General features: G+C 46.5%; 2 protein-coding genes across 7 annotated transcripts in view; both read right to left on the bottom strand.

The window, feature by feature from the left end:
- RARA (retinoic acid receptor alpha) overlaps positions 1 to 4071 on the bottom strand; it is a 49494-nt gene extending 45423 nt beyond the window's left edge. Inside the window, exon 1 of the mRNA XM_073005333.1 lies at positions 3949 to 4071. The gene's annotated coding sequence lies outside the window, so the exon portion shown is untranslated. The remainder of the gene's footprint in view (positions 1 to 3948) is intronic.
- A 6466-nt stretch (positions 4072 to 10537) lies between these two features.
- CDC6 (cell division cycle 6) lies at positions 10538 to 25603 on the bottom strand. Of its 6 annotated transcripts, none has more exons than XM_037993629.2 (13): positions 25313 to 25383; positions 23850 to 24037; positions 22132 to 22413; positions 21803 to 22002; positions 20451 to 20626; positions 20026 to 20132; positions 19568 to 19707; positions 18642 to 18742; positions 18403 to 18522; positions 17332 to 17396; positions 12415 to 12614; positions 11838 to 11978; positions 11126 to 11540 (listed from the first exon to the last, which is right to left on the bottom strand). In XM_037993629.2, the coding sequence occupies exons 2-13, from the start codon at positions 24022 to 24024 to the stop codon at positions 11451 to 11453; spliced, it is 1797 nt and encodes a 598-aa protein (XP_037849557.2). In that variant the 5' UTR covers positions 24025 to 24037; positions 25313 to 25383; the 3' UTR covers positions 11126 to 11450. The 6 variants fall into 6 exon arrangements, with proteins under 6 accessions (XP_008010988.3, XP_072861437.1, XP_037849557.2 ...); XM_037993628.2 differs by having other exon boundaries at positions 25259 to 25365; XM_037993626.2 differs by having other exon boundaries at positions 25172 to 25316.
- Positions 25604 to 26414: the final 811 nt, after the last annotated feature.

The following is a 26414-nucleotide window of genomic DNA, read 5'->3' on the forward strand; positions in this document are numbered from 1 at the left end:
ACAAAGGGCTCTAGGAAGTCTGGACGTCCCTTCTGTAAGGTGTCTCCTAGCCCCACAGCTCACCAGCCTGTGAGCCCGCTGGAGCCTGTCCAGTACCTCCATTCACACCAGTGGCCACAGGCCACCCAAACAAACCCAACTCTGACCTCCTTCCAGCCTGGACACAGACTCTCTCCACATGGAGACTTATAAACAAACCAAGCTGGGATTTACAGAGACCCTGCACAAACAAGCAGAGGGGAAAATGGACCAGGTGTGCCTGGCTCATGGTCCTCCTTGCTGCAGTAGGGGAAGGAAGCACACTGAGGTGTAGTGAGGAACCATGACAACAGAAAAATGGTGCAAAGAGAGGGCCTGGGTTCAGGTCTCAACACAGCCAATGACTGATTGAGTGTCCTCTCTAGTCCTCAGTTTCCTTCTCTGAAAGGGGAAGGGATTGCCTAGGTAGCCCCTAAAACCTCTTCCAACTCTGAGTCCAGTTGGATAAAGAAAGCCCTAAAGGGTGCCAGGACTCTTCCACCCACTCCAGCCCAGCCCTGCCCATCTACCTGGGTCAGGTCCCTCTGGGTAAGGTCTTGTCCCTGCTCCCCATGCCTCTTTGCTCTGTCTTCTGCCCCTCTGGCCCTTCCTCACACCTCTGCCTGCCTGCTTACCCTCACCTTGGCAAGCCCCTCTGCCTGCCCCGTGCTGCTCTGCACGTCCCTCCTGCCAGGGGACTGACCAACTAAAAATAGTCCCTGCAGCCTTTCTCGCCCACAGCTGCCCAAAGAGCAGGAAACGAGGGGGGCAGGGAGGCCCATGCCCTGCCTTCCCCCAACTAACTCCCAGGTCAGAATCTTGTCCAGCACTCCAGCCTGGGGCTAGTGCCAACTTGGCCATCCTGGGGGCATCCCACACCCCTTCCCTAGGGGGAGGCCTGCCCATAAGTGCCTGCAATCACAGAGCTGCCCCTACCCTGTGGGAGGAGGAGAAAGGAGGCAAGCGGTCTAGAGGGAAACCTTCCCAATTTCTGACAAATCAGTGCCAACCACATTGTGGGCACCCAGAGGGCAGGGCCTGGCTCCACTGACTGGTCTTTTGAGGGCAGGAAGAATTGGCGTGGGGAAGTTTGTGACAGTTTCCTTCATCCTGGCCCAACTGGAGGGAAGACAAAATAGTGCCCCAGCCTCAATTATGTTAGTCCTTTGCTCCCCAAAACCAGGGATTTCGATAGCCACCCCCAGATATCACGGGGAAAACAAGCTAAAAAATGAGAGCAGGAGATGTAGGCTCCTGTAAAGACAGAAGCCTGGAGGCAAGAATAGGCCATGCCTGCCAGGCTGGGCATGTGCTGCCCCCAAGCTGAGTCAGAGGCTAGGAGGGAGAAGCTGGGGTGCTATAGTGCCAGAGGCTACTGTGCCCCCACCCCTGTCCCACCTGGGATTCCTGACACCTCCCAGCCCTAGGGGAAGGCCCTCCCCACACAGAAGGAAGGAAACCAGCTAAGCGACTCTCTGGAGCCCTGCAGGGGAGCCCTGCACCACAGGCGGGCGGGAAACCCAGGAGTCCTGGCGCCCAGCCCAGAGGGAGTGAAATACCTTGGAGGGGAGGAAACAGCCCAGATTGAGGCAGACATGTGGCACCCCAGAAGCTCCCAGATGTGACCCACAAGGAGGTACTGGCCAAAGGGTCTAGAGGTGGCAAAGTGAACACATTTCTGAACAAGGAGAAGAAAGTGGGGCTATGGGAATGGGGTGGCGGGGGTCAGCCTGGCTCATCGCTGTCCTTTCCTCCTTGTCAGAGTCAGAGACACTGACATTAAGGTCATCAAATATCAACCAGGTCCTCAGGACCTTGGTGTGTTTCCTCCTCTCCTAGTCTCCAGACCTCAGCCTGTTCATTCCTGAGCTTCCTCTGGCACCCCTTCCTTGGGGCCAAGCCAAGTAAGAAATCAGCAGGCCCAAGGTGGTGCTCGGGAGGCCGGGGCAGTGCCAGGGGCAGTCCTCATACCATCCTCCCACTGGCTTCCCTCCCGCCTGCTCTTAGCCGCCACACATATCTCAGCTGTCGAATCCGATTAGGGCTCCTGCCCAGTGAGCCGGACAAGGAGGCCACTGGGCAGGGGAGAGAGAGACAAGGACGCCAAGCAGGGATGGCAGAAGGAAGGTGGAGACATGGCTCAGGGGAGCAAGTATGGGGCCCCAGAGGAAGAAATGCCTGGTGGAGAGGTCTGTACTCTGTGACCACAGGTGCTCTGGCAACAGCTACAACCTGCATTAGGGGAATTCTGCAGTACCCAGGGCAATAGCCCTGCCTGGTTCCTCCATCCCCCAGATGGGCAAAGGATGGGGGAAGAAAACTGAAGGCAGAGAGATTGACCTAGATTTAGGAAGAGGATTCCATCCTAGATCCCCCCAGCCATTACCACCATTTGCAGTGAGCTTTACGATACATTCTCTGTATGGTCTTGGTGGCAATGTCCCTGCTTGCTACTGATAGCCATTTTTACAAATGAAGAAACTGAGGCTTAGCAAAGGGGAAGACATATATAAACACACATAGTTAAGTAACCAGGCTAAGTCTCCAGTTCAGTCCTCTGATTCCCAGTCCACTGCTCGCAGTCAGAATCTCTACTTTCCTTCTTGGATCAAGACCAGAGGGAAGTCTGAAGCCACTCCATTATCCACTGTGTCCTCCAAAACCAACCTTTAGGGGACCCAGGGAGTCATGAAAGAATGCAGAGCACACCCCACACCTAGACAGAGCTACCAGATGGGGACATGCCACCCACTCCTACCACACACTGAGAGCTAGAGGAGTTCCCTCAGTGTGACCAGTCTCTTCTATCACCCCCTCCCCAGTCTACTACCCCCAGAAGCAAGATACACACTCACACATGGTAACTCATACAAGATGTACACCCTTCCTGTAAACCCACCAAACCAGAATGACATGCCCTAGATCTTCAGAGAGCAGGGCCTGTCTGCCCACCACAGGAGAGAAAAATAAGCCACTGTAAACAGTAGGTGCCATCTAGCCCTCTCCCAGAGAGCCTGTAGTGGGGCAGAAGCTTGGGGACCTCGTAGCTCTAGAGAAACACCAGGAGCCTGAGATTCTGAAAGCCAAGGAGCTCAGGAAGCTGGCAAGGCTGGGTGACCTCCTCAATCTGGTCTACACTCCCTTCCCTAGCCATCTGGACTGAGCCTGTTCTGGCCTGGGCCACATTCTGGTATCCCTCCCCTTCAATGCATGCAGCCACCTCTATCCAAAGCTTCTAGCTCTTACAACCACATTGTCTCTACACACACACACACACACACGGGTGGGGTGGGGGCTTCTGCAGCAGGTGTTGAGATGTTGACAGCGATGGGGGCTCTAAGCTGAAAGAACTTTCCTAGAGGAAAAGGTCACCAAAATGCTCACAACCTCCACTACCCTCCAGCAAAGCCTTTAGCCACCCAAGTGTGAGATGAACCTGGAAGGGGACATTAGTTCCCCTACAAGGTGAGCAGGGAGTGGGGGCAAAGTCCTGAGTTCTTTGGGCGAGGAAGCAAGAAAGAAATCCCTCGGGGAAAGCTCAGGTCTCTCTCTGGCTCTCTCCTCTGTTACCCCAGCACTTGCCAATTCTCCAGTCTAGGTGAGGTGGGGGAAGGGGTATTAGGCAATACTGCAAAGGAGGGTGCAAGGGCGTGGGGCCTGGGCAGACCTTCCCCCTACTCCCCACTCTTAGCTAGAGACCGGGAACTGCCTCAGGAGAAACGCAGGAAGGGTACTGGAGGGTGCAGGGGGCTCTGAGCTTTCAGACACCCCACTGTTCCCAGGCTCCCACCTCCCAGTACTACAGTGAGCGACGGGAGAGGAGGGATGGGGAAAGCCAGAACTGGCGAGAGGGAAACGGCTAGATCAGAAGCAGAGGCCAGGGTCAAAGGCGGCCAAAGAAGAATTGGGAAGGGGTGTGCATGGTCCTACCTGCTCAGGTGTGTGCTGGCAGGGGGGCGATGGGGTTCCCAGGAGAACCGGGGAAGCCCTCTCAGCTCGATTCAGGATTCCCCCCTGCTTCTGGGTTAGGCTGCTGCAAGAGGCACGGGTTCCCGTTGGGTCCTAAAGCCCACTCGGCAAGCAGAAGGCTCTCCCCGCCCTCTTCCACTGGGTCAGCCGGCGCAGAGCGGAGGACTGATTGGGAAGAAATAACCCACTGGAAGAAAGATGGGCGTCTGGTCGTCGGCTGGGGACAGGAACAGTTCCCTGTCTCAAATACACAGCATATGGACAACTTGAGGATAGGATGGCATGAAACAGGAGAAAATAGACATTTCTTCCTGCCTGCCCTGAGCAGATGGATTTAGGTTTTGGTGCTGGAGGTGGGGTTAAGATCTCTTTCCCTGCCACTCCTGCTAAGGCATTCGGCTAGAGGTTTTGGGAAGGGAGCATTCATTTGGTTGGGCGCTCACTTTTGTCTTCTTCCTCATGGACTGCAGGAGTCCCTTCATCCCTCCCAGTTATTCCCAAGTGCCTAGGAGGCCATCCAGGGGGGAAAAAAACAGATTTTCAGCATGTAAAAAGTGCAGGCTCACTTAGATGGCAGCTGGAAACAGGGGGGGAAAGGTAGGACCAATGTATGTGTACCTGGGAATGTGTGGGGTCTGCAAATGTACATATATAGGCAAGAGTATAAACAGGTGGGGTTAGGGAAGGAGAAAGAAACAAAAAGGACTTTGGGTTACATCTATTACTGGAAATGGTGACTGGCAGTGGAAGAACAGGATGCAGAATCTAGAGGTCAACTAGTGCCCCTACCCAGCCCTTAGTAATGTCCCGAATCTTTATGACCAGAATAAACAAGTTAAAGAGAGAATATTTTCCTAGATACCATTTAGGATAAATCTAGGGGCAGAGGGACTTCAATACAACAGATCAACTTCAAGGTCAGTGATTCGGTTTAGTATAGCCAGTCTTCTCAGTAGCTCAAAAGGGAGAATTCAGGTTTGGTGGACTACATGGGCAAGAGAAAGGTGGATAAGAATTCTGAAGTTGTGGATTGAGAACATTTTGCAAGGAGAGTTGCACATATCTCTAGCAGCAGAGCAGGGAAAATGTCATGAGGGGAAGGGCCAGAGGAAGTCAGGGACAGACTTGAGGGGAGAGGGCATGGCCTTTGCCTAGAAGGGGAGAAGACACCAGCAATGCCTCCACCTCTTTCTGTCTTGCAGGAAGAACTGAGTAAAGGAGCTGGACTAAGGATGGAAGGCCCCAGGGTGGAGTCCATGGGGTGAGTTTAGGTCAAGCCTTTCACCCTAATGTGCCTCAGTTCTCTCCCAGCTGTTAAACAGGGCTCTTCGTTCTTCCCAGGCAGTTAATGAGTGTTTACAAAAGGGTTTGGAGATCCTCAGATCTCAGCTGGGCCACCACTACAGTTATAAAGTTCAATAAGAGCTGAGTGTTATTTGGGGAGGAGAGGAGTAGGGGAAGAAGAAAACAGACTACTCTCTTACAGACTAAGGATAAAACTAAGCTCAGAGAGAAGCACAAGCCTAGCTGCCACAGGATATCCTTGTGCCCATGGATGGAGGTCACCCCATCCCCCATCAACCACCACCAAAGGCCGGCCTCCAGCTAGCTGTAGGCAGAACCCAGACTAGCAGCTGGTCTTCATTAACTCCAGCTTTTTCACCCCCCACTGTGAACCCACAGCTTCTACAGGCCTAGGCTAGAGGGGGCTGCCCTAGCCCGACCTTGCAGCTGACACTGGGGTGGGGGGACCGCACCAAAGGCCAAGTTACCAGCTGAAAAGAAAGTCGAAGCAAGAGTCCTTTTTCCCATTGGGAGCAAGAAGAAAGCAGTGTGGGGGTGAGAGGGTGGAGGTGGGGGAATTTAGGGCAAACAGCAGGCAGTGAAGTCAGCTGGATTGAGGCCCAGAAACCCCCACACCCTGGGGCCAAGTCTTACTCTAGCTTTGCTTTCAGCTTAAGTCTTGGCGAGGCCCCAAACTAGGGAAGGCCCTGGTTGCCCCTTTCCGCCTCCCTACCCCCACCCTTATTAAATACACATTTTATCTCTCAGCATCTTCATTATCTTAACTGGAGGAGACAAGCAGTGGATGGCGGCAGCAGAGAGCGTCAGGAGAGGGGGGGCGGTGCGGGGAGCAGGCGCACCCTTGTTATAAAGTGCTGATCTAGCTCTTTCAGGCAGTGTGGGAAACAGAGGAGGGATCAAAGGGAGTGAGGCTGATTCAGAACTCAATTAGAGCTTTTTAAAAAACGAAGCTGGCTCTCTCCTCTCACCAGTCTTCAGCCTTTACCCAAGCCCCTTGCACCCAATTAACTTCCACTGCCAGTGCCTTGGGGCTGGGGTTGAAAATCAAGGGGAGGCCAGAGGGCACACCTTCTCCCCTTACAGAACACACTGCTTCTAAGAGGAAGACCTGCACTGTTTGTAGCTTAAGAGAAGGTATCTTAGAAGGTACTTTATCTTTTCAGGAGGAACCTGAGATCACAACTTTCCCTAAGTTAAAAAGTGGGATATCAGGCAGGGCGCGGCGGCTCACACCTGTAATCCCAGCACTTTGGGAGGCCAAGACGGGCGGATCACAAGGTCAGGAGATCGAGACCATCCTGGCGAACAGGTGAAACCCCGTCTCTACTAAAAATACAAAAAATTAGCCGGGCGTGGTGGCGGGCACCTGTAGTCCCAGCTACTCAGGAGGCTGAGGCAGGAGAATGGCGTGAACCCGGGAGGCGGAGCTTGCAGTGAGCCGAGATCACACCAGTGCACTCCAGCCTGGGCGACAGAGCGAGACTGCATCTCAAAAAAAAAAAAAGTGGGACATCAAAGATGGGCTTCTTCCTAAACCCTTGCCTAGATACCCAACTTCTAGCCAATCTAGCCACACTGAGTAACATCCAGACAGGCAGCTCTCTTGCCAGCCTGCAGGTGAGACTCTTCCCCGCATAGCCAAAGCGTCCCACCAGCAACATGGAAGTTGCCTCAAGCAAAATGCCACTACATCAGAGGGAGTGATTGGAATGCATCTGTGAGGCTAATGCTCCAAAACTGTGCCAAGACACATTTTGTAAGACAGAGCACCCTTCTTATGCAGGGGCCTGCTCCACCTTTGTGCAAAAGTACCAACATTTACCTTCACCTTAGAACTGTTCTCACCATGGAGGAAAAGGCAGCATCTTATTTGGTTAATTTATCTGTTCAGCAACTATTGAGTACCTACCAGGTATTAGGCACTACGCTAATTGCTAGGGACAGATACAAATGTAAATAAAATTTCAATCTTGGCTCTCTTTTGTTCTCCCTCAGCAGTCAAGGTTAACACCTCTCAAGATATTTTAAAAATATAACCAGCCAGGCATGGTGGCTCAAGCCTGTAATCCCAGCACTTTGGGAGGCCGAGGCGGGCGGATCACGAGGTCAGGAGATCGAGATCATCCTGGTTAACATAGTGAAGCCCCATCTCTACTAAAAATACAGAAAAAATTAGCCGGGCATGGTGGTGGGCACCTGTAGTCCCAGCTACTCAGGAGGCTGAGGCAGGAGAATGGCGTGAACCTGGGAGGTGGAGCTTTCAGTGAGCAGAGATCGCACCACTGCTCCAGCCTGGGTGACAGAGCGAGACTCAGTCTTACAAAAAACAAAAAACAAAACATATATATAAAAAAAAACCAAAGTCACAAAGTCACATCTTATTCCCAACTTCTCATTCTTATTGGTGTATCTGCTTTCTTTTACTTTTAGAGACAGGGTCTCACTCTGTCACCCAGGCTGTAATGCAGTGGTGTGATCACAGCCCATGCCGAGTTGAACTCCTGGGCTCAAAGCATCCTCCCACCTCAGCTTCCTGAATAGCTAGGACTACAGGTGCATGCCACCATGCCCAGCTAATTTTTAAGATTTTTTTGGTAGAGAAGGGTAAGGGGGGGGTCTCACTATGTGGCCCAAGCTGGTCTCAAGCTCCTGACTTCAAGTAATCCTCCTGCTGCTGCCTCCTCCCAAAGTGTTGGCATTACAGGCATGAGCCACCACACCTGGCCTGATGAATATTCAAAGGGACACTTAGTAAAGATAGGGAGGAATGCAAACGGGGGGGCTCAGAGAGAATAAGGCTCTGCCAACTTTTTGATCTCTGGGTAGACTGGACTTCACACATTATTTTTTGACAGCCTTACTCTGTCACTCAGGCTGGAGTACAGTGGCATGATCTCATCTCACTGCAATCTCCACCTCCCAGGCTCAAGCAATTCTCCTGCCTCAGTCTCCTGAGTAGCTGTGATTATAGGTGTGTACCACGGTGCCAGGTGAATTTTTGTACTTCTAGTAAAGACAGGGTTTCGCCATGTTGGCCAGGCTGGTCTTGAACTCCTGACCCTCAAGTGATCCGCCTGCCTTGGCCCCACAAAGTGCTGGGATTACAGGCGTGAGCCACCGCACCCGGCATTTTTTTTTTTTTTCTGAGACAGTCTCACTCTGTCGCCCAAGCTGGAGTGCAACGGTGCTATCTCGGCTCACTGCAACCTCTGCCTCCCTGGTTGTAGTCATTCTCCTGCCTCAGCCTTCCAGTAGCTGGAATGACAGGAACACGCCACCATGCCTGGCTACTTTATTTTAGTAGACAGGCTTTCGCCATGTTGGCCAGATTGGTCTCAAACTCCTGACCTCAGATGATCCACCTGCCTCGGCCTCCCAAAGTACTGGGATTACAGGCGTGAGCCACCACGCCCAGCCTGGACCTCACACATTCTTGCAGAGTTAGCTAGCCACAGGCAAGTCTCCATTGAGCCAGAAATGTCTGTGGCAGCTCTGGGGTTGAAATACACACCAATTTATTTTGTCTATGCTCTTTCCATGGCAATATCCAATACTCTATGGAAGCTTAATCAGCTTCCTTGGGGTGGGGGTGACAGATAAACCAGGATATAGACAGACACTTCATCACCTTCAAAAGGAAGAATGTAGGTCAGCATCTTTGCCAGTGCTCTAAGTGAAGCAGCCTATGATCGTGGCAAAAACTGCTAACCACAAGCCCATCCCATCCCATCCCACTAAAACTCCTACCACCTTCCTGTAGCTCTCAGCTTCAGTGAGAAAAGCCAGCAAGGAAAGGGCTTTCTTCCTCAGCAGTCTGAATTACACTTAAGACTTTACTGACAAACATATATCAGTTTTTGCTCCCACAAGGGCAGCGGAAGCCAAGCAGGGACACTAAGTCTGCTTCACGCATCATTGACAGAACCAACCCTGTTCCAATTGCTAAAGTCTTAAGAGCAGCAATGACCTAGAAATTGACAGTGAGGGGAGAAGTAAAGAAAAGGAAACTAACAAATCAGTAGACAGAAAACCCTATTTCCAAAACCAGGGGAAAGAGAGAGAAAGGAGATAGAGGGGAAACAAATTTGGCCCCTTCGAATCTACCAATGTGATTTTGGCTGGAAGCCAGGGAGGATACATAGCAGCCCCACTGCGAGTCAAGCCATGTTCCTGACTCAAGCCCTACAGTTAAGACGAAGGCGCCAAGCCTCAAACACAACGAGGTGGGGAGGCTGCTCCTTATTGGGCAGGATCCTATTGTGGACACAGAACAGACAGCAGCTGCCCACAGTGTGGAAACAAACTGTAAAGCAGTCACGTCTCTTAAGGCTGCAGCATCCAATAAAATGTAATTTAAATCAAGCTTCGCATCTGTTCTCAATCCCATTCAGTCTCTGCTCTCCATCAGTCTTTGGACAATCTTTGCAATTATGCCTGTTAACCCTTATACTCCCAGACACTTTCCAACCTTTTAGGTATAGAACTGTTTCCATGTTCAAACTGCCTTCAGAGGGAATGAATGCTCTAGTAAAGGAGTGTGAGAACAACATTCAGGCTCATGCCTACAGACTATCTTGTGCTACACACACCAGTGGGTAGTGTTCATTTCAGAGGGCTCTCTCTGCTTTCCCTGCCTCTATCCCATACCACCTGTTGTAGTTCAGATCACATTACAAGGATACAGTGGTCAGGATGAATGAAACAGTGGCCAACATATCATTTGTACACATATCAAGTTCCCAAATGGAAGGCCATGTCAGAAAGGTAGAGGCGGCAGCAGGAGAGCTCTGGGAAAAGCAGACTTGGTCACTGGCTCTCAGATCATTCATATCACACATGGTTTACATTTCAAACATTTGCTTGAGTTATAAAAGTACAGCAATCTCCCAAACAAATCAAACTAGAACTTCCCCCTTTCCCTGAAAACTACCTCAGCCTCAAGCATCCCCTTTCAAAGCAGTCAATGTTATAATGGTGCCCTCTGGTGTCTCAGTCACAAATTGCCATTCAATGCCACCAAACCAAACCCAGAAGACTCTTGATTAACCAACCATATGGACTAATTTATCTAATAAGACTGGAAAAATGTGTTTAGATGAAAACCCAACCCCAAAGTAAGCATCTTGAAATAAGTGGCTTCATCCAAGGGCAGCGAAGACTGTGGGACAATCTAGGAAGGAATTTTCACATTGACTTCTGAAAGCTTGAGCTCTCTTGAAATCTGATTGCTTAAAAAGACAAAGAATGCAACTTGAAAATAAATATATTCATAATCTGTAGAGTTACAGTCTCCTTATGACCCCAACGCCCTTGGGAGTGCCCAAGAAACTCAACGAGTCTTTAAAATGCCATAATGTCATAGTATCTGCACCATGAACATAGTATACTCCAAAAAGAAATTCTTTAACCAGTGTCCTACAAATCTCCATGTGGACTTTCTTGCATTTTTCTGGATCATTTTCATTCTTCTTACCCTAACCTCAAAGTTCTTAACAAAATACACTCATGGCTGGGCGTGGTGGCTCACGCCTATAATCCCAGCACTTTGGAAGGCCAAGGTGGGTGGATCACTTGAGGGTCAGGAGTTCAAGACCAGCCTGGCCAACATGGTAAAACCCTGTCTCTACTAAAAATACAAAAATTAGCTGGGCACAGTGGTGGGCACCTGTAATCTCAGCTATTCGGGAGGCTGAGGCAAGAGAATCGCTTCAACCTGGGAAGCGGATGCTGCAGTGAGCAGAGAACATGCCAATGCACTCTAGCCTGGGCAACAGGGTGAGATGTGGCCTCAAAAACAAAAAACAAAAAACAAACAAAAAAATACCCACTCATGTTTGAGCAAACAAAGAGGTAAATATATACACATTCCACTACACAGATCTGTACACTTGCAAGCACATTGACTAGAGATACACAAGTGGTAGAAGTAGTGAATGTAATTAAAAAGGGTCTACCTGGTCACTTTTATGGATAAAAATAGTAAGACCCAAAGATATTATTCTGTGCTAATATTAAAGAATCTATAGATTAAAATTCATTGGCTTCAAGTAAAAAAGGTCATATTTGTTTTCAGGCCCGAATGTGTAAAGCACTAAAATGAAGACTGTAGCTCTCTAAATGCCAGCTGAATACTTTCAGATGGGGTGTAAGAGAAGAATTTAAGGCAATCCAGTAGCTAAGATATTTCCAATTAAAGTTTTATCTTTCAGAGCATGCTCTATTTCCTTCTCTTCAATCTTGAAGAACACCTGTAAAGAAAAGAAAAGGATTTTTCACACTGGAGAACTCACAAAAGCAAAGTTGTCAGTACACAAACGTATACCATATTAAACTTTTCTCACAAAAGACAAAAGTCTCTACTACTTTTCCAATGGCCTGAAAAAATATTCATATCACACTCCCATCTTTATACACCTTAAACCTTACCTAACAAAAATCGACTTGTTTAACTAATTGTGGTCATCTCATTAACAATAAACCTTTACTTTAGCATCACTCTACAAAATAGAACAATTAAAAACACTATCACAAAAAAGCAGTTGTACCTTTGTCAAACGGGTTTCCTTGTTTCTCTTTAATCCTAAAATGCCCCTGGCTTCCAAGAGCCCTGAAAGTGACAAACACTCTGACTGGTCCACAGCTGCCACCTGCTGTTTGCGACAGACTTTACTGTAGGCTTCATATAACTGGTAGGAAACAAGGGAGAACAAATGCTGCTTAAAAGTCACATTGCTTATAGCCTTTAATCATTTAAAAAACCTGAGTCTGGGTTTGCAAAAACTTATCTGAATACCCTATTTCTTCCTCTTTTCAATAAAATCCTTGAACAGGCTTCTGTAGATATTCCCAAAAACCTATACAGTAATGTAGGAAAGGGGCTTTATGTATTTCATAGAGAGATGCAGAAATGAAGGGGAGTATGGGGAAAAGATTAATGGTAAACTCTCAACCACAACCCAAGGGAAATAGGTGCCTTTTATAGAGTACCAGTATTAATTCTTACTGTTAAAATCCATTTTAAATTCATATCAGCTGAAGTATCATAGGCCTTTTGGAAAATACCTGCTTTGCAAAGCAGATTCTGATCTCTACCTCCGCTCTGTCTGCTCCATCCCAACTTACCTTCCCCAGAGTGACCTCTTTGATTTTCAACTGCCTGATCAAAAGCATCAAAGAGCAGACCAAGATCTTCTGCTGAAGAGGGAAGGAATCTTGTGCTCCTTGGCTTAAGGTCATCCTATTACCATCAACTTCTGACATGACTTGGGATATGTGAATAAGACCAACCCTCTTGGGAATCAGAAGCTCAGAAGGTGATTTACCTATAAAGTAAATAAGTCAAGCTTAATTCGTTTTCTAAAATATTGTGTGTGTGTATGCATGATGACACGGATGATACTAAGTTTGAGCTAAAGGAAATTCAAGTACGGTCACATGGTGGCAAAGCAGAGGTTCTCTCTAACCAGAGGCCAAAGGATGAGAGATAATGCTATTCTCTTAAAGATGTCAAAATAATGTGGGATGACTTGAAAAGTAGGGTTACCCTTTCTCTGGGCCAAATAGTGAGCTATTTTGTCTTATGGAATGTAATTTAATGTCAGAGGGACAAAACCCACCTCATGAAAGGACCAGAGAACTATTGTTTTTTCTTTTTTTTTTTGGCGGGGGTGGGGGGAGGTGGGGGCGGGGACAGGATCTCTGTCGCTCAGGCTGGAGTGCAGTGGCACTAGCATGGCTCACTGCAGCTTTGGCTTCCTGGGCTCAAGTGATCCTCCTGCCTCAGCCTCCTGTGTAGCTAGGATTACAGGTGCATGCCACCACGCCAGGCTAGTTCCTAGTATCTCAGAGGTAGAGAATAAAAGAACCTTGAAGCAAATATGGTGACTGTGCTTGGTAATTAAGAAAGGAAAAAAAAAAAAAAAAGGCTGGGTGCAGTGGCTCATGCCTGTAATCCCAGCACTTTGGGAGACCAAGGTGGGCAGATCACCTGAGGTCAGGAGTTTGAGACCAGCCTGCCCAACACAGTGAAACCCCGTCTCTACTAAAAATACAAAAAATTAGCTGGGTGTGGTGGCGGGTGCCTGTAATCCCAGCTACTTGGGAGGCTGAGGCAGAAGAATCACTTAAACCCAGGAGGCAGAGGTTGCAGTGAGCCGAAATCGTGCCACTGCACTCCAGCCTGGGCGCAAAAGTGAAACTCTGTCTTGAGAAAAAAAACAAAAAGGCCGGGCGCGGTGGCTCAAGCCTATAATCCCAGCACTTTGGGAGGCTGAGACGGGCGGATCACGAGGTCAGGAGATCAAGACCATCCTGGCTAACACGGTGAAACCCCGTCTCTACTAAAAAAAAAATACAAAAAACTAGCTGGGTGTGATGGCGGGCGCCTGTAGTCCCAGCTACTCGGGAGGCTGAGGCAGGAGAATGGTGTAAACCCAGCAGGCAGCGCTTGCAGTGAGCTGAGATCCGGCCACTGCACTCCAGCCTGGGCAACAGAGCCAGACTCCGTCTCAAAAAAAAAGGAAAAAAAAAAGTTGGAAAATTACCTAATATTTTGGATCAAATGAGCCGCTAAATGTGGCGAGTGAAGTCACTGCCATATCAGTCCTTCAGAGGACTTCCCCAAATGACCTTTGAGGTTTGGTTCACTTGCCCAAGCTGATCAGCAGTAGAGCAACACTAGAGAAAATGTCACTAGATATGCTAGCAGATAGCACCATCTTTTTTGTTTGGTATTTTTTGTAGAGATGGGGTTTCATCATGTTGCCCTGGCTGGTCTTGAACTCCTTAGCTCAAGCAATCTGCCCTCCTCCGCCTCCCAAAGCGCTAAGATTATGGGCGTGAGCCACCATGCCTGGTCAGATATCATCATCTTAATAAAAGCCAGGGATTGGGAAATTGCCAATAAGCTGCATAAGACTATATCCTTAGCAAACTACTGCAGGAACAGAAAACCACATACCACATGTTCTCACTTCTAACTGGGAGCTAAATGATGAGAACACGTAGACACACAGAGGGGACAACACACACTGGGGCCTATAGGAGGGTGGAGGGAGAGGATCAGGAAAAATAACTAATGGCTTGAGCTCAGGAATTCATGACCAGCCTGGGCAACAAGGTGAAACCCCATCTCTACTAAAAATACAAAAAAACAGCGGGGTGTGGTGGTGTGTGCCTGCGGTCCCAGCTACTCAGGAGGCTGGGGTGGCAGGATGGCTTGAGCCTGGGAGGAGGAGGTTGCAGTGAGCCAAGATCACGCCACTGCAGTCCAGCCTGGGTGACAGAGCAAGACCCTGTCTCAAAAAAAAAAAAAAAAAAGGCTATGGCCTCATCGTTTGGAGATGCATGAATTCCAAGACAGAGAAACATGCTCTGTAACAACCTTTGCCTGAAGTTACTTCCTGAAATCACTTGCAGTTGTCCCACAACAATTTACTTCTATAATATTATATTACCACAAAGGGATGCTGCAGAGGACTAATGGAGAAACCGGAGATCACAGATCAAGTAAGAGAATCTTAAAACTGAAAGGAATTTAGAAATCTATTCTTACTCCCTACCCAATGGCCGAGTCCTCTCTAAAACAATCTGAACAAGTGGCATCTATCCAGCTTTTGTCTGAATATCTTCAATGCTGGAGAATCCACTTTGTTTCAAGGAAGCCCAGTTAGTTCTAGTTATTAGAAATTTTCTTCTTATATTTAGTTGAAGTCATTCTCCCTGTAGTTTTCTGGAGCCATTAAAAGCCAATCTCAACCTGGTATGGTGGCTCATGCCTGTAATTCCAAAGCTGTGGTAGGCTGAGGCAGGAGAATCACTTCATCCCAGGAGTTTGAGACCAGCCTGGGCAACATAAGGAGACTCCTCCACCCATTGACTCTACAAAAATTTTAAAATTAGCAGTAGCTGGAGCTGGGGAGGCTGAGGTGAGAGGACTGCTTGGGCCTGGGAGGTTGCAGCTGCAGTGAGCCATGATCGCACCAGCCATAATTGCACACTGGACTCCAGCCTGGGAGACAGAGCAAGATCTTGTCTCAAAAATAAAGAAAAAAGAAAAAAGAAAAAAAAAAAAAAAAGAAAAAAGAAAAAGAAAAAAGCCAATCCCACACAAACCCGAAGTCAAAAGATAGAACTTACAACCTCTTTACCTCTTTTAATTATGTTTGTGCTAGTGGTGCTCACAGGGGCCAGTGACAAGCCTAAATGTTACTGGTGGGGAAAAAGGAGGAAAAGGGAATAATCTGAAAAGTTGAAATGGAAGAAGAAACCAGTATCTAAGTCTATACATTGGTATATATTGCCTACTATTAGCCTAAGCACTATTTTTGGCCACTTCTGAAATATTTTTAATTATTTTATTTCAGCAAATTGATGAAAAAAAGAAAGAATTTCATGCAGAACTATAACACCAGAAACAATTTTACTAACTCCCAGCCAGTGTAGGAGTGAAAAAGAAACAATCAAATCTTACTATTCTGTTTATAAAGACTAACACTGGATATCAAATACTGTAAGATATGTAGTTCATGGCCATTTTACATTTGCCACAACCGAAACAACAGGGCTGAGGGAATGGAAAATTAGTTTTGTCATTTGTGATAGCGTGTAGCTTACTGTAGCAGTATGATATTTTTACCTCTACCCTCTAGACTTCTTTAAAAGCTTGAGATATCTATCCCAAGTTGAACTTATAATTTTTCTTCTTCTTATTCTTTTGAGACAGAGTCTCACTTTGTTACCCAGGCTGGCAGTGCAGTGGCACGATCTCAGCTCACTGCAACCTCTGCCTTTCCGGGTCAAGTGATTCTCCTGCCTCACCCTCCCAAGTAGCTAGGACTATAGGCACACGCCATGCTTGTCTAATTTTTTTTCCTTTAACTTTAAGTTCTGGGATACATGTGCAGAATGTGCAGGTTTGTTACATAGGTATACATGTGCCATGATGGCCTGCTGCACTCATCAACCCATCATCTAGGTTTTAAGTCCCGCATGCTCTCCCTCCCTTTGGCCCTCACCCCTGACAGGCTCCGGCATGTGATGTTCCCCTCCCTGCATCCATGTGTTCTCATTGTTCAACTCCCACTTATGAGTGAGAACATGTGGTATTTGGTTTTCTGTTCCTGTGTTACTCTGCTGAGAATGATGGTTTCCAGCTTCATCCATGTCCCTAAAAAGGATATGAACTCATATTTCTAATGGCTGCAAAATTTTTAAAATTTTGTTGTAGAAACAAGGTCTCACTATATTGCCCAGGCTGGTCTCACAATCCTGGGCTCAAGCGATCCTCCGGCCTTGGCCTCCCAGAGTGCTGGGATTACAGGTGTGAACCACCACACCTAGCCTCCCAATTCTTGGTTTTTTTTTTTGAGACGGAGTCTCGCTCTGTCGCCCAGGCTGGAGTGCAGTGGCCGGATCTCAGCTCACCGCAAGCTCTACCTCCCGGGTTTACGCCATTCTCCTGCCCCAGCCTCTCGGGTAGCTGGGACTATAGGCGCCCGCCACCTCGCCGGGCTAGTTTTTTGTATTTTTTTAGTAAAGACGGGGTTTCACCGTGTTAGCCAGGATGGTCTCGATCTCCTGACCTCGTGATCCGCCCATCTCGGCCTCCCAAAGTGCTGGGATTATAGGCTTGAGCCACCGCGCCGGGCCTCTGGCCTCACAATTCTTTTACCCAATTCTCCCTTATTTATCAGGCTTTGCTTTCACCTATATTGAGACCTAAAGTGCACGCAACATAAGCACCCAGAGAGCTGATCCAACCTCATTGTCTACAAGTTTCATTTCTAGAGCTTGGAAAGAAAACTTACTCTGTCCCAGCCATTTACGCAATACCCTGGGAACTCATTTCCAATAACGCATGAACTATAGTACTGGCAGGCAAGATTGAAATAAAGTAGATGAAACAGACTAAAAACACAGACACACATAAAAATGGGTGATTTTGGATTTAACTATGTTCATTTCATCTTTCTACCTCTTTCCTCAGAAAAGCTAAGCTTCCAGTTACAAAGGAAGACAAGAAGAAGATAAACTACTTACATTCAGACAGTGGTTTGAGAACAGTCTGGCTTTTGACATCTGACTCTACAATTTCAATAGCTCTCCTATAAAAAAAATTTCTAAAATTAATTTAGTCTGAGCCAAACCAAACACCATACCAAACCACCAGCCTCAAAAGCAGGCACATTAATGACCATTGCTTAAAGACTGCAACTATGAACAATGGTCATGTAGGCTAACATGGTTTAGCCTATACATATCCTATGTCTAACTTTAAAATTATGATGTTTTGTAATTTTAAAGCCCCCAAACAAAACTGGGTTATTTCTCAGATAAGGGGACTGAATTGCTTTGAAATAATTCATGGACGTCAGATTTGAGAAACTTCAATGGTTTCCTCCTAATAGATGCCAAGTAGGTCATCATACATTAAGCCAATGATAACATTTTGGATGAGGAGAAAATGTCATGGGTAGGAGAGAGGATATGTAGTGTGGGTGACTAACTAAAGGGAGCCAGCACCACCCATACACACCAAACCTAAAAGAGATATCTTCAGTTATAAATACATAGGATATGTGTAGGCTAAACCACCCTAGCCTACATGACTATTGCTCATAGTTGCAGTCTTTACCCAAGTAGTGTGCTGATTAGGGGAAACTTTCAAATTCAGGATCATGCAATCTAGCAATAGGAAGAGCTTACTCTCCCACTGCTCTCTCCAAAGTACTTTGCCCACAGGAAGCCATAAGCCAGACCTGGGTCTTCTGCATGGCAATAGGGGGAGGTTGGACCAGCAGGCCAGCACAGCAAGTATCATTTTAATGGACCCAGCGTCCCTACTGGGAAGGAAGAAATTTCATCAGTCAGCACAGAGGCTTTCCCCAGCAGGAGGGGCAGGGGGATGGGAAGGGAGAAAGAGGTCTGGAGTACAACTATGGGGGACCACCAACTGGAGGGAAGAAGGGGTGCTCACAAAAGGAAAGGAAGGGAAAAAGTCTAAAGGCAAAGATGGTTCAGGTCCATAAATAAACCTGCTTGAGACCAGCTAATGGAAAAGTAAACTGGAGTCTTTTTTAATACAAATGTAATTAACCAATCTATAATCACCACAGGGAGTGCCAGCAACATCTCATTTGTTTCTCCCTCTGTAGGTAATGGACTGATAATGTTTCAGACATTAACACGGTGGAAATCCAGAGCTCCCCACTGAGAAACAAGTCCTCCTTTCTGAGCGTAAAAAAGTAGCAGAACAGAGCCTCTTAAGCCACATTCACTTGAGTTACATGAGACAATTAACAGCATTTCTTTTTTTTTTAATAAAAGGAGGCAACAGTGCCATAACTCACCTGCAAACATCTAGTGCTTTGCGAACATCTCCTGAAACAGCAGAGACTTTGCGGGCACAGAATTGAATTGCAGCATTGTCCAGAACCTGATCTCTAGATACCTTAAGACAAGACATAGAATATGAGAGTTTGAACTATAAGATTCTCCCTCGGTAATTTATGTCCCAAGCATAAATATTTTCACATTTAACCCTAAACTTGATTGGCAACTCTTTAGGGTCAAAAAGATGCCTTTTCTTCTCATAAATAATGGAGATATTTGAGAGTTTTCACACATTTAAGCATTTTGTACGGATGTGGCAGAAGTTCATAAATGGAAAAAAAGCAATCAGAACTGAAATTAGCAAAAATAAAATATTTAGTTACTTTCAACAGAAAAAGATTTTTCATAGGCCCTATTTTTAAAAAGTCATTAAAGAAAGCACTTGAGGCCGGGTACAGTGGCTCACACCTGTAATCCCAGCACTTTGGAGGCCGAGACAGGCATATCACCTGAGGTTAGGAGTTCGAGACCAGCCTGGCCAACATGGTGAAACCCGAGCTCTACTAAAAATATAACAATGAGCTGGGCGTGTTGGCAGGTGCTGTAATCCCAGTTACTCGGGAGGCTGAGGCAGAAGAATTGCTTGAACCCGGGAGGCAGAGGTTGTAGAGAGCCGAGATCATGCCATTGCATTCCAGCCTGGGCGACAAGAGCAAAACTCCATCTCAAAATTCCTCTAACTCCTGATTTTATTTCAACACTGAGACACCCAGTAAATGAATGAAGCAGAAATTCACATAAAAATGTTCTCACTATGGTCCATAGGAACTTCTTGCTCCATTAATAAAGCAATCAAGGCAAAAATATTTTAAAACTATCGTTAAATTTTCCTAGCACAGGTGATCCAAGAAACACATAATTTGGCAAAATAGTTGGCACTGACCTGAGTAAGTCGATCTTGCAAAATAGCGACTATCTGATTTCTGGTATATGGTGGGAAGTTCAACAGCTGTGGCTTACATTTTTCTCTAGCTTGAAGCCTAGGCAGAATTCTATCTGTGAGATCCAGGGTATTAGCAATACCTAAGGAGGAGATCAACAACATTGATCATTGGTCACATTATCCTAAAGGGAAAACTAAATCCTCTGAAAGCTAAATAAATTTCCAGTTATAGAATCTAGCATCTTCTAACATGGAAGCATGTTGCTTCCCAGTTTTCTCCTACCCCATCCCAATTGATAAGATATATCTATTAGGTAAGATGTACCTAGTCATTTAACTTTCTATTTTGACAAGGCAGAAAGCTGGTTTAAGATAAAATAGTTGATAAATAAGCTGAATATATATTTTTTAAAAAACACTTTAAAACCACCATGTAACATTAACAATTGAGCACTAACCAATCAGCACCAAGCGAGAATTGCTCAGCCATGGCCATTCAAATAGTGTGTACAATACATCCTGGCCTTTGCTGTCCAGTTGATCCATCTCATCCAATACCAACACACTATAAAAAGAGAAACAGTTAGAATCCATATTCACCTTCCTAACCCTCTAATGTTTGGTATAGGCTGACTTCAGGTCACTTTCCTAAAGCTCAGACCAGTTTAAAGATCATAATCTATCCTATCTCTAGTTACTGTTACAAGGATACTCCACATCATCTACAAGTAATCCAATTTAAAATTAGGTGTATCTTCCTTCTCTTCTTTCCCTTTAAGTTTGTGTAACTATCCTTCAGAGAGCAAATATACAAAATGTACTTTTTATGGGCAACAGACCTTGCAGATTTTCACAGAGCAACATGAAGCAGAACAATACTTACATCATGGGGCCCTTCTCTGCAGTCATATGTTTTTCTAATTTCCTCATCATGTCCTTCCCAGCTGGCTTGGATACCTCTTCCTGACAAATCTCCTGAGCAATAGCTGGGAATACAGCCTGGGCACTCCTCAAGGACATGCAATTCAGCATGATAGTTTTAAAGCCTTTCAGTTCCTTCTGGAAAAAAAAATGCAAACATGGTAGTTATTTTGGCCTCAGAAAATAAAGATCTGATAGAGCCTAAAATGTCTTTGAAGAGCTAACAGCACGTAAGGAAGCTCTACTTTCATTTGGAAAGATTTAAACAATGAAATTACAAATATCTTGTTTTGAAGAAACCTTCAATCTTCTAAACTTCTACTCTTTCTTTTCTTTTCTTTTGGAGACAGAGTCTCACTCTGTTGCCCAGGCTGAAATGCAATGGCACAATCTCAACTTACTGCAACCTCTGCCTCCCAGGTTCAAGTGATTCTCCTGCCTCAGTCTCCCAAGTAGCTGGGATTACAGGGATACACCACCACACCCAGCTAATTTTTGTATTTTTAGTAGAGATGGGGTTTTGCCCCGTTGGCCAGGCTGGTCTTGAACTCCTGACCTCAGGTGATCCACCCGCATCAGCCTCCCAAAGTGTTGGAATTACAGGCGTGAGCCACCACACCAGGTCTACTCTTTCTTAACTCTTTTTTTTCCTTTTTCTTTTGAAATGGAGTGTTGCTGTGTCACCCAGGCTGGAGTACAGTGGTGCAATCTCAGTTCACTGCAACCTCTGCTTCCCAAGTTCAAGTGATCCTCCTGCCTCAGCCTCCCAAGTAGCTGGGATTATAGGCACCTGCCACCATACCCAGCTAATTTTTTTTTTCTATTATTGAAAAATAATAGAAAAAAATGTTGACCAAGGTGGTCTCGAACTCCTGACCTCAGGTGATCCGCTCACCTCGGCCTCTCAAAGTGCTGGGATTACAGGTGTGAGCCACTGTGCCTAGCCCTCTTTCTTAACTCTTAAAAACTAAGTGCTGGCCAGGCACAGTGGCTCACACCTGTAATCCCAACACTTTGGAGGTGGAAGCAGGCCGATTGCTTGAGCTCAGGAGTTCAGGACAAGTCTGGGCAACATGGTGAAACCCTGTCTCTACAAAAAATTAGCTGGGCGTAGTGATGAGTGCCAGTAGTCCCAGTTATCCAGGAGGTCGAGGTGGGAGGATCACCTGAGCCCAAGAGGTCATGGCTGCAGTGAGCCGAGATCACACCACTGCACTCCAGCTTGGACAACAGAGTGAGACCCTGTTTCAAAAACAAAACAAAACACCCAAGTATCATTTACCAAGAGCATCATAATTCAGACTCTCAATGTACCTTGAGGTCTTGTAGAATCCGGCTTAAGCAGGCAGTTTTTCCAGTTCCAGGAGCACCAGAAAGGTAAAGGCTTCCAGCTTTTTTCCCACAGATGTGTTCCCTCAGGAAATTCCTGATGACATCCATCTCCCTTTCCCTGGCAGGCAGCCGATCTGGGACAGCTGTGTTCAGGACCAGCTTTGCTTGCTGGTAGCAAGTGCCTGTGCCAGACATAAAAGGTCAATTAGACACAACAGAAGGTGACTGAGAAGACCCACTGGGTGATTTCATTTGGAGTCATCAGCCTTGGTTACAATGGCTGCACTAACAGTTGCCATGGAAGAACAAACCTTCTTGCTTGAATAATCTCACACATGCAGATTCTTTCTCCAGTATGCATCTCTGCTCAGAATTTGTTGTGATCTCTTGACTTTTTCTAACTGAAGAAAGTATTTTGTTTTGGTCAACTTTGGCTTGTTCTCTTTTGCTAGGAGACTTAATTGTCAGCTGATTGTCAAATACCAATCTTCGTCCTTTAAGTGTACGTGAGTGAGGGGGACCATTCTCTTTCTTGCCTTGCTTTGGTGGAGAACAAGGAGGTAAATGGGGAGTGTTGCATAGGTTGTCATCACCTGAAACATAATAAAATCAAAATGTAGTCACTCATAGCATTGGATAGTAAAAGGATGTGCAAGACCTCTGCCTCTCCCAGAAAGAGGTGAATTTCTACCTTAGAACCACCAACATAAAATGCCTTCTCACTTAGCAGCCAATATTGGCCACCAGATGGCACCACTGATCTTACTACAGTAGTGCCCTTATCCACCGTTCTACTTAAACCCTCAGTCTGAAAATACTAAATGGAAAATTCCAGAAATAAACAATTGACAAGTTTTAAATTGCATGCAGTTTAGTACCATGATGAAATCCCACACCATCCTACCAGAGACATGAATCATCCCTTCAGCCAGCATATCCACACTGTATATGCTATCCACCCACTAGTCGCTTAGTAGCTGACTTGGTTATCAGATCAAAAACACAGTATATGTAGGGTTTGATACTATCCTCAATTGCAGGCATCCACTGGGGGTCTTGGAATGTATCCCCCATAGATAAGTGAGGACTACTGCATTTAGTAGAAACCAAACGGGTTTTACCAGGATGAAATTGTAAGGCTGTTTTGAAACAGGTTTTCTCAATGTTGGCACCACTGACATCTTGAACCAAATGATTCTTCATTGTCAAGGAGCTGTCCTGTGCATTGTAATGTTTAGCAGCATCCCTGGCCTCTACCCACTATGCCAGTAGCAACACCCAGCTGTAACAACCAAACATGTCTCCAGAAACAACCAAATCACCCCCCTATTTAAAAAAAATGTTCCAAAACAAGAAAGAATTACCAACCACTGTTCTAAAGGATGGAAAATATCCAGCATGTCACCTTTTTGTTTCTTTTAATTTCACAAATATTGAGGTTAAATTTCATAATACCATGTAACTACAAGGTAACTTAAAACACTGACAGAACTAAGTTCAGCATTAAGGAATTGAAGATCAGACCTGTTAAGTAGTTCAGAAAGTGACCTCAGTAAGTGGCTTAACTCTGGAGTTTGGTAAGCACTTAGCAACCATTCTGAAAATAACTAAAATGAAGAGTAGTCTTAGGGTCAGGAGCGGTAGCTCACACCTGTAATCCCAGCACTTTGGGAGGCCGAGGCAGGTGGATCACCTGAGATCAGGAGGTCAGAGACCAGATTGGCCAACATGGCGAAACCCTGTCTCTACTAAAAAAAAAAAAATTAGCCAGGCATGGTGGTGGGCGCCTGTAATCCCAGCTACTTGGGAGGCTGAGGCAGGAGAATCGCTTGAACCTGGGAGGCAGAGGTTTCAGGGAGCTGAGATCGCACCATTGCACTCCAGGATGGGAGATGGAGCAAGACTGTCTCAAAAAAAAAAAAAAAAAGTCTTAACTGAACTTAGAAAGCTTCTTCAAAGGACACACATCTTACTGAGAAAAGAAAGGTCACGAGCTGCTAGTGAAAAAGTGATATAATGGATGGTTTACCCAGACGTTTCCTGGGGCTGAGAGGCAGGGCTTTTACACGAGAACAGGTTACAGCTTGAACATTTGTCGGTTCTAGTTTGGCATCACTTGAGTTTTTAGTTTTGTTCAATGCCCGAGACAGCTTCTTTTTTGGAAAACTGATTGTAGCCTGTGCCTGGGATCGGGTTTGAGGCATGATGGCAGCACAGCTAGATTAAAAAAAAATAACAGGACAACTAGTCAATATGTGAAAGTGAAGAGAATAAATAAACTTATACTGATGATAAACACTTATTTCTTAAGTAAATTATGTTATCACAATATTTTAGCATTCAGTTTTGCTTCACATCCAAATCTATGCAAGAACAGCTGACATTTGTTGTCTACCTACTACGTGGAAGCCGCTGTTATAAACACTTTAGGTACCAATTCGTTTAACAACTACCTTAAAGAGGTAGGTACTACTATTAGCCTTTATTTTACACATGAGAAAACTGAGATAAACAGTGGCCCAAAGTCACAGAAAAACAGGTATGTAACCCCAGGCATTCTGGCGCCAGAGCCCAAGTTCTTAACCAATTGAGCGATGCAATAAGAAGTTACCTGAAATAGGCCGGACGTGGTGGCTCACGCCTGTAATCCCAGCACTTTGGGAGGCCGAGGCGGGCGGATCACCTGAGGTCAGGAGTTCGAGACCAGCCTGGCCAACATGGTGAAACCCCGTCTCTAGTAAAAATACAAAAATTACGGCTGGCCGCAGTGGCTCACGAGGTCAGGAGATCGAGACCATCCTGGCTAACACAGTGAAATCCCTTCTCTACTAAAAATGCAAAAAATTAGCCGGGCGTAGTGGCGGGCGCCTGTAGTCCCAGCTGTTCGGGAGGCTGAGGCAGGAGAATGGCGTGAACCCGGGAGGCAGAGCTTGCAGTGAGCCGAGATCGCGCCACTGCACTCCAGCCTGGGCGACAGAGCAAGACTCCGTCTCCAAAAAAAAAAAAAAAAAAAAAAACCAGTTACATGAATTGATTTATATAGAACTTCTAATTCCCTCTCTCCAGGAACGCGGGGTGTCTTTATCACCAGTTCAGCCCAGCATCCGCCACATTTAGTCTCTTCTCTCCCAAGTCCTCACACTACAGTTCAGTCTTCCCTCAGTTCTCTCCGCCTCTGCACTCAGTCCTCATTCTAGGCAGCTCTCAACGCACCCCAGAATATTTCCTTCCTACAACTTTCAGCTCCTTCACACCACGCACAACTGCTATAACTACCCTGAGGGCACCTGCCCTTTCCCTGATCCTGACCTCAGACCGCCAGCGAGCTCAGCTCTTTTACCTTCACTTTACCTCGGGCCTCGCCGGAACCCGCAGCCTTCACGCAACTCCGCTGCCTCACAAACCCCAGCCCTCCTCGAGCAATCCTCTCCTTCCCACCTCCTCAGTGCAGGATCCTTCTCACGTCTCTCACACGCAGGCTCAGGGACTCACCACCACTAGCCCCTGAACAAACTGCACACCAGCAGCAGCAAAATACAGCCGCGCTCGCGCCAAATTCGAATGGCCACAGTGTTCCCACCTCCCGCCAAAGCCCGGCCTCGCTTCTGATTGGCTGTAGTCACAGGCGCCGTTCGCCTTGTGCACCGCCTCTTTTTTTGCTTCCAATCCAGTAGAAGAGTTACAGCCAATGAGAGAGCCCCAAGTCTTAGCGACACTGTGAGGCCATGACCACTGAACGGGTGGGAGGGATTCTACATCCGGGGCCTCGGTGGAAAGACGCGCGATCGCTGCAGGGCGACTCTGGGTAAGACGGGCCGGCCCCGCCGCAAAGCACGGTGGGAGGCGTAGTCTTTGCTGCCGCGCGACTCTACTTCCGCGCTCTTCCTTCGACTGGATGTGTCAAGATGTGGTTCCCCTTTCTCACTGCCGAACGCACCCATTTGCATCATCCTGATGGGCTAGATTTTCAGAACTGCTACATGATACCTACCGTTTTGGGTTCTGTGCACCAGGTATGATGCTAGGCACTTTACTTAACTCTCGAATGCTCAACCGCGCAAGGTACAAAGCAAACCTGTATACAAGGTTAGAGGTCACAGCATCTTGGTGACAGCGAAAAGCCTAGGATCCAGATCTACTGATGGCTGAACTAGTGATTTTTTTGGTAAAGTTCTACACACCTATAGAGAAAAACTATGCTTCATCATAGTATCTCTTGATTCGTGCTTCAAAGATGAGAAACAGCCAAATCTTTGCTTTTATTTCGTTCAACGTAAGAATATTATGTTCTGTGCACCTTCTTACCATTAATCCACACATCGTGGGGAGAGAATTATGACCCCTTAATTTTAAAATCTTTTATGGCGAAACACTAGGGTTTCAGGGCCAGGGAAGACAGCTATATAGAAGAGGCAAGCTGAGTTTTTAATGAAAAATATAAATTAGCGCAGTAATTTGGAGGCCAGCTTCCAAAGCCAATAACTCATCTAAGCCTTAGGCTCCTTTAGAGGCCAGAACCCAATTCTAGGTGATGGTAAACATTTATCTTTTGCCCCTCAGTAACAAATAAAATAGAGCCATAAAGCCTAGAAAG

Source organism: Chlorocebus sabaeus, chromosome 16 (assembly GCF_047675955.1).
Source record: "Chlorocebus sabaeus isolate Y175 chromosome 16, mChlSab1.0.hap1, whole genome shotgun sequence".
NCBI classification, from domain to species: domain Eukaryota; kingdom Metazoa; phylum Chordata; class Mammalia; order Primates; family Cercopithecidae; genus Chlorocebus; species Chlorocebus sabaeus.

What these genes read in the sequence shown, in the direction of transcription:
- CDC6 (XM_037993629.2), bottom strand. Translation starts at nt 24,024, where the DNA reads ATGCCTCAAACCCGATCCCAGGCACAGGCTACAATCAGTTTTCCAAAA. An exon ending in CAGCCCCAGGAAACGTCTGG is followed by an intron (nt 22,414 to 23,849) that starts GTAAACCATCCA and finishes ATTATGTTTCAG; the next exon opens with GTGATGACAACCTATGCAAC. An exon ending in AGGAAACCCGTTTGACAAAG is followed by an intron (nt 11,541 to 11,837) that starts GTACAACTGCTT and finishes TTTTCTTTACAG; the next exon opens with GTGTTCTTCAAGATTGAAGA.